At 52.6% G+C, this 15,252-nt stretch overlaps 1 protein-coding gene across 3 annotated transcripts in view; it reads right to left on the minus strand.

Annotated features, from left to right (window-relative positions):
* Nucleotides 1–15,252, minus strand: part of Fbxo31 (F-box protein 31) — a 29,323-nt gene that overhangs the window by 10,567 nt on the left and 3,504 nt on the right. For 2 of the 3 annotated variants that reach the window (XM_038312205.2, XM_038312206.2), the window contains exon 2: nt 4,340–4,411. In XM_038312205.2, the coding sequence (XP_038168133.1) occupies nt 4,340–4,411 (72 nt within the window). Of the gene's footprint in view, nt 1–2,594; nt 2,682–4,339; nt 4,412–15,252 lie in introns of all 3 variants that reach the window. The other variant, XM_038312204.2, reaches the window with a different exon arrangement.

Below are 15,252 nucleotides of genomic sequence, written 5' to 3' on the forward strand. Positions count from 1 at the left end.
AATACCAAGAAGACAAGCCCGCCCTGAGAGCCTGTTTCCAGACTTCCTGATGCGCTCCCCAGCCCTCCTTGGGCGGGGGGCGCAGGGGTCTGGAGTTTTGTGGGAGGCCTCCTAGCATGCTCCACTGTGCAGCCTAGGGTTCAGAGGGGCCATCCACATCCTGTTACCACAGGCAAAGCTATGTCCTCAATCCTGCACATGCCTCAGAACTCTGGAGCATCTCCACAGACCTGGCACCCACAGTCGCTCCTCGTAACTTGTGTTCAGAGGACTTTGCAGTCGCCCTCAACCTACACAAGCAGGGACAGACAAGCACACCAACCAAGGACACAAGTGTCTCTGGACACTCTGCAGATGCCGATCACTGGCACTCCACAGATCTGTGTGACAGTCCTACATCAGGACACTTCCCATCTCACCCTTCTCATCACAGCCACCCCAGGAGTCTGGGCTCCAAGCATAAGCCCAGGCAGGGCAAGGTCCCAAAGCCTTTGGTGTAAGACGTCACAGCAGGCTGAAGAGAAAACATAACCTTAGAGCCCAGCTGACACTAAGTGCCTGGAAGCCAGAGGCATGAGGCTCCAGGTAGGGCCCATTTTCTTCTCTGGTAGCACTCAGAGGCTAGGGCTTACAGGGGCTCACCACCAGTTCAGGCTCTCCAGGCCCCACCAAGTGCTGGGTGATTCAAATGCACTCAAACCTTGGCAGGACAGCAATCCCCATTCTGTCGCTCTACTGCCAGGGACAAGCAGCAGGACCACCAAACAGGAGGCTGAAAACCCTGGCACTCAGCAGTACCACCCAGGGGTGAGGGAGAAGGCACTACCTCTCCAGACCTCCTGGGAGGGCTAGACTTCTGTGCTGTTTCAGAAGAATCTATTGCTGCAGCAGGGCAGGGGGTGGGGAAGATCCTTGGCCCTGCACGGGGTCAGCTGTTCCCATGGCTTCCCAGAGCCATCTCCTCCCTGTGAGGCTGGCAGGACCTGCTGCTCTCTGCTCAGCAGGGAGGGCTGGTTGGCTCGGGACAAAGTGTTCTGGAAACACTGTCTCTACTCTGCAAACGGACAGTGCTCCCTAGCTCAGCCTTGCCCAGGTCCCGTGCCCTCCCACGCCTAGGGCTTCCCATGCCCTATCATGACCTTGGCCGTTAGTCCACCTCCGTGCCAGTCAATGCAGCAAAGGTGTTTGTTAGCGGCTATGCAGTGCCCACACAATACCCAGGAACATGCTAGACAAAGGCAAGCATCTCACAAGGCTGGGACTGTCCCCACAGAGAGTCAGAACCTCGTGTCCACAGTAGTAGCTATGTGCCCAGCCCTTGAGAGTGCATTTGGAAACAGTCACCGATTGCCTATTCATTCTACTGCTTTTGTTAGGGGAGAAATGGCCATTCGTAACTTTTGTTTGGGGTTTTATTGGAGCTAGGACTGGCCTCACACTTACTATATAGCAAAGTTAGCCTTAAACTCCTAATCCTCCTGCCTCCACCAAGAGCTGGGGTGGCACACAGGGTCACCACTCCCAGCTCTGATCTCTTTCTCATGTATGGAGTGCTCTGTCTGCGTGTACACCTGCACGCCAGAAGAGGGCTCAGATCCCACTATAGATGGTTGTGGGGCACCATGTGGGTGCTGGGAATTGAATTCAGAACCTCTGGAAGAGCAGCCAGTGCTCCTAACCACTGAGCCATTTCTCCAGCCCCTCTGATCTCTTTCTTGACAACTGAGATTCACTCTTGCTGTGTCAAAGAACACTTCCAGGACTCAGAGTACCAAGGCAGGTGACTTTTTAAAGACTTTGTTATAATTGTTATAATTTTATTTGTGTGTGTCCACATGCCGCAGTCAGAACGCGGAGCTGAGACAACAATCTGATGGAGTCAGTCCTCCCATCTTTCCGTGGGTTCCTGAAACTGAACTCCAGTAACCCGGCTTACAAGGTAAGCGTGTTGACCCACTAGGCCAAGAATCCAGTTCTAAAGAAGCAGTAGTGGTTCCCTGAGTCTGATGGGGATGAAGGAGGGGGTGATTTTTCTATAAGCTCACGTGATTAACTGACAGACTCAGAGAGTGGTTTACATTTCTCTTCTTCTTCTTCTCTTCCTCTTCTTCGTCCTCCTCCTCCTCCTCTTTTTGTGTTTTGAAAGGTATCCTACTCTATAGCTCAAGCTATCCTGAAAGCTATCACAGCAACTCTCCTGCCTCGACCTCATGAGGGCTGGGCTCACGGGCACGTGGCACTGAGCCCAGTTACGTTATTTTCGAATGGAGAAGCTTTAAAGGCCTCTACACTGTCTTCTGCTCTCTGCTCTACCTGAATTTCTGTCACCACCTTAACAATCAAAGGTAAGATATGCCTGCCCAAACCACTATGACTGGGCTAGGCTACTGTGGGATCCCATCCCCTGTATACAGAGCCCAGGCTACCCCTCAGCCTGACCCACCACAGCAAACCACAAACCACAGCTGCAGCAGAGCAAAGGAGAAAAGACCGGGGGTTAGTATCCCCTCCCCCCCCGCCGGGACAGGAGGTGAGCCTGTGGTCACCCATGCAGCGACAGCAGAGTAGCCACAGTGCAGGGTGTGGGTACGTACGGCAGGTGTACACATCTCTGTACTCCATGTGCTCATAATCGGGGAGAATTTTCATGAAGCGTCCTGACTTCACACGAGGGTTTATACCTGAACAAACACAGCAGGAAAGGCTGACTCCCCCCCCCCCTCCCGTCACATGCGAGCAGCTGCCAGGGGACTCGGCACCCACTTCCTCCTGCCGGAGATCAGGCTACTGCAGAGCACACTATAGGGTAGGTTTCCCTGTTTACGGCAACTCACTGCAGCCATAAACTCAGGTGGCCCCGGTGACCCCCTCACTCCCTGGTCACAGCTCTTCGGTGGCTGGCAGGTCCCTAAGGGTCGGGCAGGGTTCCTTCCCTCTACAAACACACTGGCCCACAGTCAGCTTTGTCATTCCCCTGCCTCATGCTGTGTGTTTCAAGGCAACATCACCCCTGTCATTGCTGAATCCACACTGACCAGCCTGGCCACCTGTTCAGGGGCTCAGGCTAACTCTCTTCAGCCGTCAGTCCCAGAGTTTAGGAGTGTCCAGACTTTCAGAATCTCAGATCCCACACCACAGAATCACCACTGAAGTAGCTCTGGCCTGCGCAGCCCAAAGCCTGGGGGTGCTAGAAGCAGGTAGAGAGGATGGGTTCCGTGGCTACAGCAAATTCACAGAGCCCAACAGCAGAAGCCTGCCCTCCTCCCGTTTGCCTCCACCACACCTTGGCAACACTGTCTCCAGGTCTCTACCCACGTGTTTCTCCCATGGGACAGAGGAGCACAGCTGAGGAACCCCGTCCACATCTGCTCCCTGGGCTGCACAGGACACAGACACTGGGCAGTGTCCACAGCTGCATCCCTGTGAGGATGAGGCACCGGAGCTCCTAACTCCCGAGGGGCAGGCTGTGTCTACCGGCTCGTAATGATGAGGGTCAGGCAGCCACGCTCAGAGCAGTCAGAAGGGGACAGCATCACCCAAAATATGAATGGCAGCCCCTTGACCACTGTGTGGAACATATGAGCGCCACCAGCTCGGGAGAGAGGCTAACTGGGGACAAGGGGTGCTGGTTTTAGAAAGTGAAGGAGCTGGTGAGATGAGAAATTAGACCGGGGGTTAACACGCTTACAGAAAGAGGAACGCAGAGCTACTGAAGAACGTGAAGCGTGGTGCGTGCACAGCCACTCTGAAAACTGAGGGAACTGACGGGAAACATGGCTCCGCTTCTCAATCCCTGCACGCTGTCTGCATCTCAACAGGCTCAAGTCCAGAAGACCAGAGTGTTCCTATCCAGCCTGCACTGCTCAGCGCTGGCCTCCAGTAACAGGTGTAAGAGGGAGCTGGGCAGGAGGCAGAGCCAGTGTGCTACAGCACAGCAGACAATTGTTCACACTGAGCCAGAAACCAGCACTCCCAACACAGGAGTAAATGTTTGGGGTAACAGACACGCCATTAACCCTGACCTGACCAGTATACGTTCTGTATACGTAGAGAGGTCACTGTATCCCACAAATACATACAATTGTCATGTATGTTAATAACAGAACATATGGGCTGGGATGTGGGTCACAGACAAAGAGAGCATCTGCCTAGCACTGAACCCCCAACACCACCAAAAGTAAAATCTAGATTAGGTAAACAGAAACTCGGGCCCTGGATGTCTCGGTTAAGGTGTCTAGAACAGGAGAAAGCAGCACCACTGTCAGCCATGGCCTGCCACCACCTACTGCGTTCTGGTACAAAGGACAGGGCGGTGGATAAGACACAGGGGCCTACTCACACTTCGCATAGACGTCCCGGCAAGACACGCCTGTGATCTCCAGCTTCCGCAGGTTCTCACAAACGCCATACTCTGCAACAAGAAACACACCAGAAGTAAACTCGAGAACTCACAAAGCAGCAGAGATGGTGACTGTGACAGAAAGACACTCCTTTACTCATCAGAATCTGCCCTTTATGGCGATATTTCAGGCAGGCTAAAAAGATCAGAGTGCAGAGCTAGCCACTAACTAGCCATAGAGGCCAGGCAGTGGTGGCCCACACCTTCAATCCCAGCACTTGGGAGGCAGAAGGATCTCTGAGTTCAAGGACACCCTGGGCTACTAGAGATCGATCCAGTCTAAAAGGGAAACAAAGACAAGAGGGTGGTGGTTCACACCTTGAATCCCAGCACTAGGAAGGTGGAGACAGGAAGGGATCTGGCTGGGCAAAGAGAACACAAGGCAGGAGGAGACAGAAGCTCACCACATTCGGTCTGAGAATTCATGGAAACAGAATCTGGCCCACTTTGGTCTGAGGATTTGGTAGAGGTAAAAGGTCTCTCTAGTGCCTGGCTTCTTTTCTTCTCTCATCTTTCAGCACCTACCCCAATACTTTCAAGTCCAGTTAGAATTTGTGCTATAAGCCGGGCGGTGGTGGCGCACGCCTTTAATCCCAGCACTCGGGAGGCAGAGGCAGGCAGATCTCTGTGAGTTCAAGACCAGCCTGGTCTACAAGAGCTAGTTCCAGGACAGGCTCTAAAAAAGCTGCAGAGAAACCCTGTCTCGAAAAACCAAAAAAAGAAAAAAAAAAGAAAGAATTTGTGCTATAGCCCTTCACTGTGGCAACCTCTCTGCCTTATCACAAATGAGAGCCCTGCTCCGCTGCAGTCAGGGCCACCCTCAATGCACACCTGTGCTGTCTGCTCCGTTGCAGGCAGGGCCACCCTCAATGCACACCCACTGTGCTCTCACTCTGCTGCAGGCAGGGCCACCCTCAATGCACACCTGTGCAGTCTGCTCCGCTGCAGGCAGGGCCACCCTCAATGCACACCTGTGCAGTCTGCTCCGCTGCAGGCAGGGCCACCCTCAATGCACACCTGTGTAGTCTGCTCCGCTGCAGGCAGGGCCACCCTCAATGCACACCTGTGCAGTCTGCTCCGCTGTGGTCCAGCAGCCTAACTGTACAATGAGGTGAAGTACTCGGTGGTCTGGAACTGGTGCCTGTCACACCTATATGAAGTCCACACTGGTGTTATGGTCGTAGGGGCTCATCATGGCTCCCCTCAGCCCTGGCCTGTCTCACAGCAGATGCTGGAGAGCAGTGGGCACCAATGTCCCTTTGATCAAAGTGCCCTAGTCCTACTAAGGGAAATGCAAAAGGGATGTGCAGCCCTTTCTGTCAAGGGTTAAATGGGGGAAAGGACCTTCCATCTTCAAAGACATCTGTAAAGAGGCATCCAACAGGCAGGAACCCTCCCTAGTGGTCACTTTGCTAATGACTGTCCCTTTAAGTAAGCCAACCGTGTAAGAGGGTGAGGTCGAGCCCTGACCACCTGCCTTAAGAATAAAAACCAAGTGGGTGCCAGGCGGTTGTGGCACAAACCTTTAATCCCAGCACTCGGGGGAAAGAGGGGCAGAGGCAGGCGGATCTCTGTGAGTTCAAGGCCAGCCTGGTCTACTGAGTTCCAGGACAGCTAGGACTGTTACACAGAGAAACCCTGTCTTGAAAAACAAAAACAAAAGCCAAGTGGGACCTCCACTAGGTGTGGCTGCCTGCTAATTTGGCACAGCCACATAAAAACCCTTCTGCAGAAGTAGATCTTTTTCCTTTTCAAATACTCTGGATGATGCGGTAATTGTCCTGACAGCCCAGACCCATTTCTAACACCACATCAATAGAAAGGTCCTAAGCAGCCTCCCACTTCCTCCAACTCACCACACCTCCACCCCACACCCAACTCACCTCGACCAAATGCCAGCCCTCTGCCTCAGGTCTCAGGTTGGGGAGTAGGGGTGCTACCAGCACGGTTAACTGCACCAGGCCTGCGTGGCCTCCATCCACAGTGCCATCCCTCACCAGTGTGCCCCTGCAAGGGCTAGCCAGGATCCACTACATTTAAACCTGGTAGTACGCCCAGGAAAGGCCCATGTCCTCCCCATTAGCACTGAGGCAGGAGACACAGAGAGGATGTGACCTGAACAAGGGACCACAAGCTACAGTGTGACCCAAGACTAAAGCTAGATCAGCACCCCGAGTAGTGAGCACGTGGCATGAGAAGGGATAAGAGGACCCCAGGACCCAGACAGTTACAGCTCACACTTCCAGGATCACACCCTGTGAAGTGTCAGGCTGGGCTTCACAGTACGACCTCATTGGATGTTCACAGGGACCTCCCATGTCAGGACTCCAGCCTTGCACAGGGTGGGACACCAGCTGCCTAGAATGGGTCACAGCACAGCCTAGTGGGGCGCGGGGTGGGGGGTGTCTCCAATGCCATGCCCTCAGCACTTCAGTTCTGACGGTCCCCAGAGACTGGTCTTTTCCCCCTCAGTAACAGATGTCACCAGCCCCATGCTCTGGATGGATGGGGTACTGCCAGTGCTCATGGCTGTCAGATGCAGGCATCGAGGAGGCTCTCTGGGTGGCTCTGGTGGGGCCTGAGGCGCCGGCTCCTTTCAATCTCCCTTCCTGCACCCAGATCCCACACAGTACTCTCCTCTCAGCTGTGCCTGGCCGTCCCCTCCGGGAGAAGATCCAGGCAAGGTCCCAGCACTGGCACACTGGTGTGTGTGACTGTAGATGGATGTCACTAGTGATGAAGCTCAGAGACTGAGTCACACACAGGGGCCATGGCCTGGCTCCCCCACTGGTGAGCTCATCTCTCCAGCACATCACAGGGGTCAGGCCAGCTGTCTGTAAAAGGCCCCGCCTACTCACAGCAACTCTAACTGGAGGGAAGGATGCTCACCAACAGATGTGCAGGACAGACGGGGAGTGGAGAGACCACGGTCGGCTGGACCAGGATGTGGGCATCTTAGCCGTGTATCTCTGGCTCACCTTCCGGAAAGTCACCATACCCCCCACAGCCCAGATTCCAACTTCAAATATGGTGACCCAGCACAGTCTATCCTTGCAATTGATTGCTGGAGCTAAGTGGTTCCTATAAAGTCAGCTGAGGAGGAAGGGGCTGAGACAAGGGCAGCAGTGTGGCCCAGACCCAGCACCTTGGGCCTGACCTATGGAGGTGTCCTTGCCAGGAAGAACCAGAACTGATTACCAAACACAGCTGCCCTGGGTCTCACTGCACAGTGTGGTACACACGATGCAGGAGGCACCAGGTCTTAATGCAGCCTAACCTGAGCCCCGAAAAGTTGCCTCTACTCAAGTCCTCAGACCCACAGTCTGTGTGAACTGCCTTCCAAAGCCGAGAGCTCCAATGCACAGGTGAGCTCTATATGGGGTAACCACAGGCTAGAGGACATTTGAATACCCACCCGGTCATCACGAGGACATGCTACGTAAACAGGCCTCAGCCCTTTGTAATCAAGCACCAACAGATTTGATCCAGGAACCAGGCTAACCTCAGAGAGGAAACCTGACCACTAACATGATTTAAGTCTGCAATTTAGGGTTAGGGTTAGGGTTAGGGTTAAGGGTTAGGGTTAAGTCAATAATGAAAACAAACAAAAAAAAAGTCTGCAAATTAAACCCAAGAAATTCTTGTCATGAGCTGGGAGTGGAGTTCGGCGGGAGAACACATGCCTCCCATGCACAAGGCCCTGTGTTCCATCCCCAGCACCAGGGGCTGGGGAGATTCCGCGGGCAGGCTACCCAGTGATTTCAGTCGTTACGAGGCTCCCACAGATGGCTGACACAGGGTGGTGACCTAGGTGTATGGTGGCTTACAGTAGTGCACTCCACGGTACTTGTACAGAGCCTGTCTGGTGGTCAGGCAGCAGTACTGTCCTGTGGGACTGTGAAGGTCTCTGCGATATTTGAAAGTCTCAGAGAAAACAATGCTAAAAACACTTCTGCCAATTACCACTGAGCCAGGGCCTCGAGACACCCTAACACTGTGACAACTGGTTTACTTTATCCTTGATTTCTGTGAGAGTCTCATTCTGTAGACCCGAACTCACTACACAGCCCCAAACACCTGGATATGGCCCTGGTTTTTTGTTTGTTTTGTTTTGTTTTGTTTTTACTGGAGCTTTCTTTACTCTCAAGAAAGCACAATTTGTGTTAGGGATGCAACTCATGCCTGTCTGGCATGCCCAAGGCCCAGGGTTCAATTCCCTGCACTACACAAAGCAGGCATGGTGCTATCCCATCACTTGGGAGGAAGAGGCAGGAGGATCAGGTATTCAGGGTCATCTTCAGCTGCACAATCAACCTGAGGCCAGCCTGGGCTACCAAGTGAATCCCAGACTAGTCTGGGCCACAGTGTAAGCCCTTAAAGATAAAAAGGGCTCGATTAAAACTGGTGAGAAGCCATCCCTAACTCAGCAAAAGCCATTAAGGTAACTATAACTGCTCACAGCCCTCTAAGCCTGTGGCAGCCAGACGGGGGCTGTGGGGCTGTGCAGGATCCCAAGAGTGGCAGCAGCCATCGAGACTGGGACAGAAGAACCTCACAACCAGAGAGGTACTTCTGAGTTCTCTGAGGTACCGCGGCTTCCCCCGGCACAGAGCAGGGACTTCCTAGATCAGAGTGGCATTTAACAAGATGCTGGGTCAGCTGGAGCGATCTAGATGAGTGGGCGGCAGCCTGAACGAGCCCAACACTCCAGCTGCCCACCAGTGTTGCCTCGGTGATGTGATCTGGCAAATTCTAGCAAGCTCTGAACACACGCAGCTATCTTTCAGCAACACTGACTCTCAGGCTGTGCCGAGCATCAGGCCCAGGCGAAGGCCACAAACAGGTCTACCCACTGGGTGCCAGAGGACTGCAGCTGTTGATCCACCCAAGGCTGCTGAGGAGTTCCCCACCCACCACCAGGTGACCTTCAGGGACAGCAGTTCTGTCCAGAGACCAGTCAGCCTGTGCTGCTCCCTTTGTCCTGCACTCGTCTGACGAATACTGCTCCACTCTCCTCCTGCAGGTGCTCATGCAGCTCCCTTCCTTCACATTGCTGTTCTACAGCCTACCCTGACGGAACCCGCATTAGAACTGAGAGCAGCCAGTCTGTGCGCAGTACGAGGAAGGCGGCAAGCCACGATGGGTTTTTCCTTCTCACAGACTCTGGTACAACCACCAGGGAAGAGCAGAGTCATTCTGTCCTCACACAGCTCCTCATGTCTACACAGGGCTAAGAACAATCTCACATCCTGGCACTGTTCTGCAATCTTCCCACAAACTTCTAAAGAAGCTGCCCTTAGCTTAGCTCCCACACTGGGCCCTGGCCAACAGCTAGGTGGTAACTTCCCTTGCGGGAAGGCTAGCAAGTGCTCCAGGGAAGGCTAGCAAATGCTCCCGGGAAGGCTAGCAAGTGCTCCCGCCATCATTCAGCACCAGGCTCGGCCAAGAGGTCTGCACGCCAACCTGACTTGAATTTGTTTTTGTTGTTTTTTGTTTGTTTGTTTTTTGCATGGAGCTAGAGCTAAAACCCTGCGTCATCCCCAGCTCAGAGCACAGTGCTCCTGAGCAATGCAATTAGTGCTGCAGTTCGGCACTCCCTCTTACTCTAGAGAAGTGGCGTAAGTGATTATCCGTGAGAAGCATCTACCCCACAAAAGACAGCACAAAACCTGGGAGAGTGTGTGTGTGCAAATGGGTGAAGGCAGGTTACAAACCTGGGAGGGTGTGTGTGTGCAAAGGGTGCAGGCAAGTTATAAACCTGGGAGGGGGTATGCATGGAAAGGATGCAGGCAGGTTACAAACCTGGGAGGGTGTGTGCGTGCAAAGAGTGCAGGCAGGTTACAGACCTGGGAGGGTGTGTGCGTGCAAAGGGTGCAGGCAAGCCACAAATCTGCACTGTACGGCCCCACAGAAAATCCAACTCAGACTGGCCATGAGTCAGCGTGTCTGCTGTCAGGCTTAGGCCCAAGGAACTGAAAGTAGGATCTCCAGAAATGTCACACTCCTCGTTCATACACCCCTCACAGCTGAACAGGGTGGGAGGGTCAGCAAATTCTGACACAAACATGCAATGAGCCACATCTCTGATTCATACTACAACATGGATGATCCCTGAGGACCTGACACTGTGTAAACTGGACCACACAAACGCCACATGGAGTTCGCTTTCTTTGTGGCAAAAGCTAGCCATTTTGGCAAGAAACTGCCCTTGCCTCAATTCCTGACAGTATACTGTCCAAACCGGACCAGCAAGACAGACACACACAAAAAGCAACTGTCAAACTTTGCCAAGACAAGGTAGGACAGTCCTTCAAAATTGCCACCTTCTCAAAAATGTCTATCAGATATACTAGGGCTGTAGGCCAAAGTTGGATGCCCCAACATTACAGAAGAACTCTGGGTGACTATCCAGGCAACCAGATGTTCCTGTCATTAGGTAATATTACACCCTTATGGGGCCTTTGATGGAATTAAAGACTAAATAATTAGACTTAAAGTTTTCCTTTAAAGTTACAATAAATACCAGGTGGTGGTGGTGCATGCCTTTATTCCCAGCACTCATGAGGCACAGGCAGGCAGATATCTGTGAGTTCAAGGCCAGCCTGGTCTACAAGAGCTAGTTCCAGGACAGCTAGGGCTGTTACATAGAGAAATCCTGTCTTAAAAAACTAAAAAAAAAAAAAAAAAAGGAAGGAAGGAAGGAAAAGAAATAGAGAAATAGGAAGGCAGGCCAGGTGTGATGGTGAACACCTTTAATCCCAGTACCTAGGGGACAGGGGCAGAAAAACAGATCTCTGTGAGTTTGAAGCCAGCTTGGTCTACATAGCAAGTTCCAGGACAGGCAGGGCTACTGACAGAGAAACCCTGACCCTGTCTCAAAAAAAAACAGAGAGAGAGAGAGAGAGAGAGAGAGAGAGAGAGAGAGAGAGAGAAGAAAGAAGGTACATGCTAACACAGTGTATAATCCTGGTAGGGTCAAGGGTAAAGCAGGAGGGTCAACTATGAATCCGAGGCCAGCACAGAACTACATAGTGAATCCTCGGCAAGCCTGGACGGGACTACAAGAAAGAAGAGGTGCACCACAGGGGGCTAGGGCTACTAAGGGTAAAATAGTCCAAATGTTCTGACAGGAAAACTTCCAAAAAAACTATTTAAAAAATACTCTGAGGTGGGGGTGTGAGTGGAGGGGAGGGGAGGGGAAGGAAGTGGGAGGAGGGGAGGAGATGGAAATTTTTAATAAAAAAAAAAAAGAGAAAAAAATACTCTGAGGTCAAGTGTGGTGACACACACCTTTGATCCCAGCACTTGAGAGGAAGGTGCAAGCGAATCTCTGTTGAGCTGGGTGCAGCCTGGTCTACCTAGCAAGTTCCGGGCCAGCCAGGACTACGGTCAAATCACTGGGTCCCACCCCTTGGGGCTCTAGTGTGGGGCTACACCCTCTGAACATGGACTTCGGCCCCACAAGGCCAACTCTGCAACCCAGCTGCTCCCTGCAGATGGTCCATCTTCCAATCACTGGGGACTTAGTGTCACTGTCCCCAAATGTCCCTTTTGAGAACCCCTGGCATAAGTTCCAGAGGAAGCCCAACAGCGACAGCACAAAGTTCAGGAAAAAAAGTAACGTGGGTGGCTCTGGACTGGACAAAGTGCCAGCAAATGATACTGGATTCCCAGGGCCTCGGAGGCAAGCTCCTAGTGATGTCACAGGACCATGCCAGGAGCTAGGTGGTGACAGATGAGCTCACCAGTGACAGAGCGGACAGTCTGATCACCCCTCCACCCACGGTTCCAGCTTTGGACACTGAAGTCTGTCTGCCCTGCCACAGATGCTGGACTCAGTCGTGGCTGTTACTACAGAAGACAATGATTTAAAAAAAAAAAAAAAGATTTACTTATTTTAATGTGTATGGGTGTCTTGCCTGTGCGTGTGTCTGTGTACCGTGTGTGTGCCTGGTGCCTGAGGAAGCCAGAAGAACATGCTATATCTCCTGGGCCTGGAGCTACAGAAGATTCTGAGCCACTATGTGGGTGCTAGGAATTACGCCCGGGTCCTCTGCAAGAGCAGACAATGCTCTTAACTGCTAAGTCAGCTCTGCAGCCCTCATTTCTTTTTTTAAAATATGTATTCATTTGTTTTCATTTCACATGCATAAGTCTCTGGCATGCACACATGCATGTGTAGCATAAGCGTGCAGTGCATGTGGACGCCAGAAGACACCAATCCCCTAAAACTGGAGTTACAGGTGGGTGTGCAGCACCAGGTAGGAGCTGGGAACTGAACCTGGATCCTCTGCCAGAGTGGCCAGTGCTCTAACCACAGAGCCACCTTGCCATCCTGAACATGCAATCTTAAATAAAGCAAATTTAGAATACCGCTCCTGCAGCTACTGCCCACACTGTGCATGAGCACCCGGGCACCCGGGGGGCTAACAAACAGACTAGCTGAAATGCACATGGGGTCAGCGTGGCCTCTCAAGCAGCCAGCAGAAGGCGAGCAATCTTCCAGTCCCCAGGAGACAGGCTCAGGAAGCCCATTCTGCTCTCGTGATAGCCACTACTGACCACCACGTCATCCCCAGACACCTGCAAAGCAGGGAGGGGCCTGCTGTGGGCAAAGGCCCTACCCATCAGTGGTCTGAATTCCGAGTCGGCTGCCCTGGACCCTTCAGAGGCTTGGGACATGGTACTCCTGTATACCACTGCCAGGCTTGTGAGTCCTGGCCTGCCCTCCTGCTCACGGGGGACAGCTGGGCATTTGCCAGAGGACGATGACTCACAATGCCCAGGCATCTCTGGAGAGGAAGGTGTGTGGGCTTCAGGAGGTGACCGTCTCCTCGGCTGGGCCCACACGCTGTTTACACTCTCCCCAGAGGGAAGACACACCCAATTTCTCAGATGCCCTGTGGCCGTCTCAGAGACCCAGTCCACCCAGGTCCGCCCACTCACTGTGGCGAGGCCAGCCTTCCCCTGGGCCTGCAGAAACAGACTCACACCGGTTTGTTTTCCTATGGCAGGGCAGCCTTAAAGACCTCCTAAGCACGTTTCTCCTGCATCTGTTGCCAAGAGAAAGGTTACACAGGTTGCACATGGAAGTCAACTTCTGAACACCTCAGAACCGGACTGTGACGGTACATCCCTGTCATCCCAGGTCTGAAGGCTGAGGCAGGAAGGACAGTCCAAAGCCAGCCTAGACTACCAAGTGAGATCTGGTCTCACAAAAGTAAAACAGGGTTTGGTTTTGTTTTTATTTTTTATTTTATTTTTGTTTTGTTTTTATTATTCGAGACAGGGTTTCTCTGTGTAGCTTTGGAGCCTCTTCTGGAACTCCTCTGTAGACCAGGCTGGCCTTAACTCACAGAGATCCACCTGCCTCTGCCTCCTGAGTGTTGGGATTAAAGGTGTGCATCACCACCACCCAGCAAAAAGTAAAACAGGTTTAAACCTGGTGTGGTATGCTCCCGTAACCCCAGCACGGCAGAGGATAAGGCCAACAAGGGCCACAAACCAAGTATCAGCCTCAAAAACAAACAAACAAAAAAAATCAATCAGACACAAAGAGTCCAAAGTCAAGTCCAATGGTAGAGAGTCTGACAGATCAAAGCCTAAGTTTGAGCCTCACCCGGCCCCCTCCCCAGGCATGGTGACTCACATCTGTCACCTGAGCACTCAGGAGGCTGAGACAGAAGGATCTGTCCAATATGAGGACAGCCTGGGCTAGAGAGCACAGCCTTGCCTCACAAGGAACAAGCCAGCCAGTCTAAAACAAAAGCATGAAAACACAACCCAAGAATGTAAACACTTCCTCAAGCAGGGAGCTGTGGGATTGTGGGGAGGTGACTCTCAACTCTGGGCCTTCTACCCTGTTTCTCTGATGGGTTCCCTCCACAGAGCAGGTGAGCTCAACTGTCCACTGGACATTATTCCTAAACCAGCCGGGCAGTGGTGGCACAGGCCTTTAATCCCAGCACTCAGGAGGCAGAGACAGGTGGATCTCCGAGAGTTTGAGACCAGTCTGGTGTACAGAGTGAGTTCTAGTACAGTCAAGGTTGTTACACAGAGAAACATTTGTCTCCAAAAAGGAGAAAAAAAAATTTAAACCAATTCCAGGAATCCTCCTAAGACAGCACCTCTAAGCTCAGCGACTTAACGTCACAGCACTCAGACTGGCAGTCAAGCTGGGAGAGGAGGGGTGCTGGCTTCTCCTCTCCGCCACCATCGGGTCAGACAGTAAGGGGCATGATGAGCAAGCCCGTGGCAGACTCCAATCACAACACTGCAGAGGACCACAGGCGGCATCACAGTGAGAACCGGGGTGCCTGCCCACAGTCCTAGTTAGGTGCCACAGGGGAAAGCGAATTTTGACTGTTTCCTTGTTTTGAATTCCATCTTTTAAATTGTCACATTTTCTTATATTCATATACATGCAGGAGCCTCTGTGGAGTCCATTTTCTCCTTCCACCAGGTAGGATCAGGGATTGAACTAAGGGCATCAGGCCTGGCAGCTGATGGTTTACTGACAAAGCCATCTTGCCAGCCCCTGCATGAACAGTTTGATCTGGAACCAGGGCCTGAAATGTCAAAACTCAGTAGCCCTGGGCTGGCTTGGGGAGCCACATCCAGCCATGCAGCAGGTTCGGAGGAAGCATTAACCACAGAGGCCTGCCAGGCAAGGACGGGCACTGAGGCTCCCGCCCTTGGTGCTCTGGAGACCAGGACTCATTACAGCCCTTCCCACATGACAGAACTGCAAGTGGCCCGTGGCCAAGGGGGTGACACATCAAAAAAAGATGTTTATGCCCAGGTGGCTGGGTACTCAGTTCCGTCCCTCTCCTCTGGGGACAGCATCGCCACCC

Source organism: Arvicola amphibius, chromosome 15 (genome assembly GCF_903992535.2).
Source record: "Arvicola amphibius chromosome 15, mArvAmp1.2, whole genome shotgun sequence".
NCBI classification, from domain to species: Eukaryota; Metazoa; Chordata; class Mammalia; order Rodentia; family Cricetidae; genus Arvicola; species Arvicola amphibius.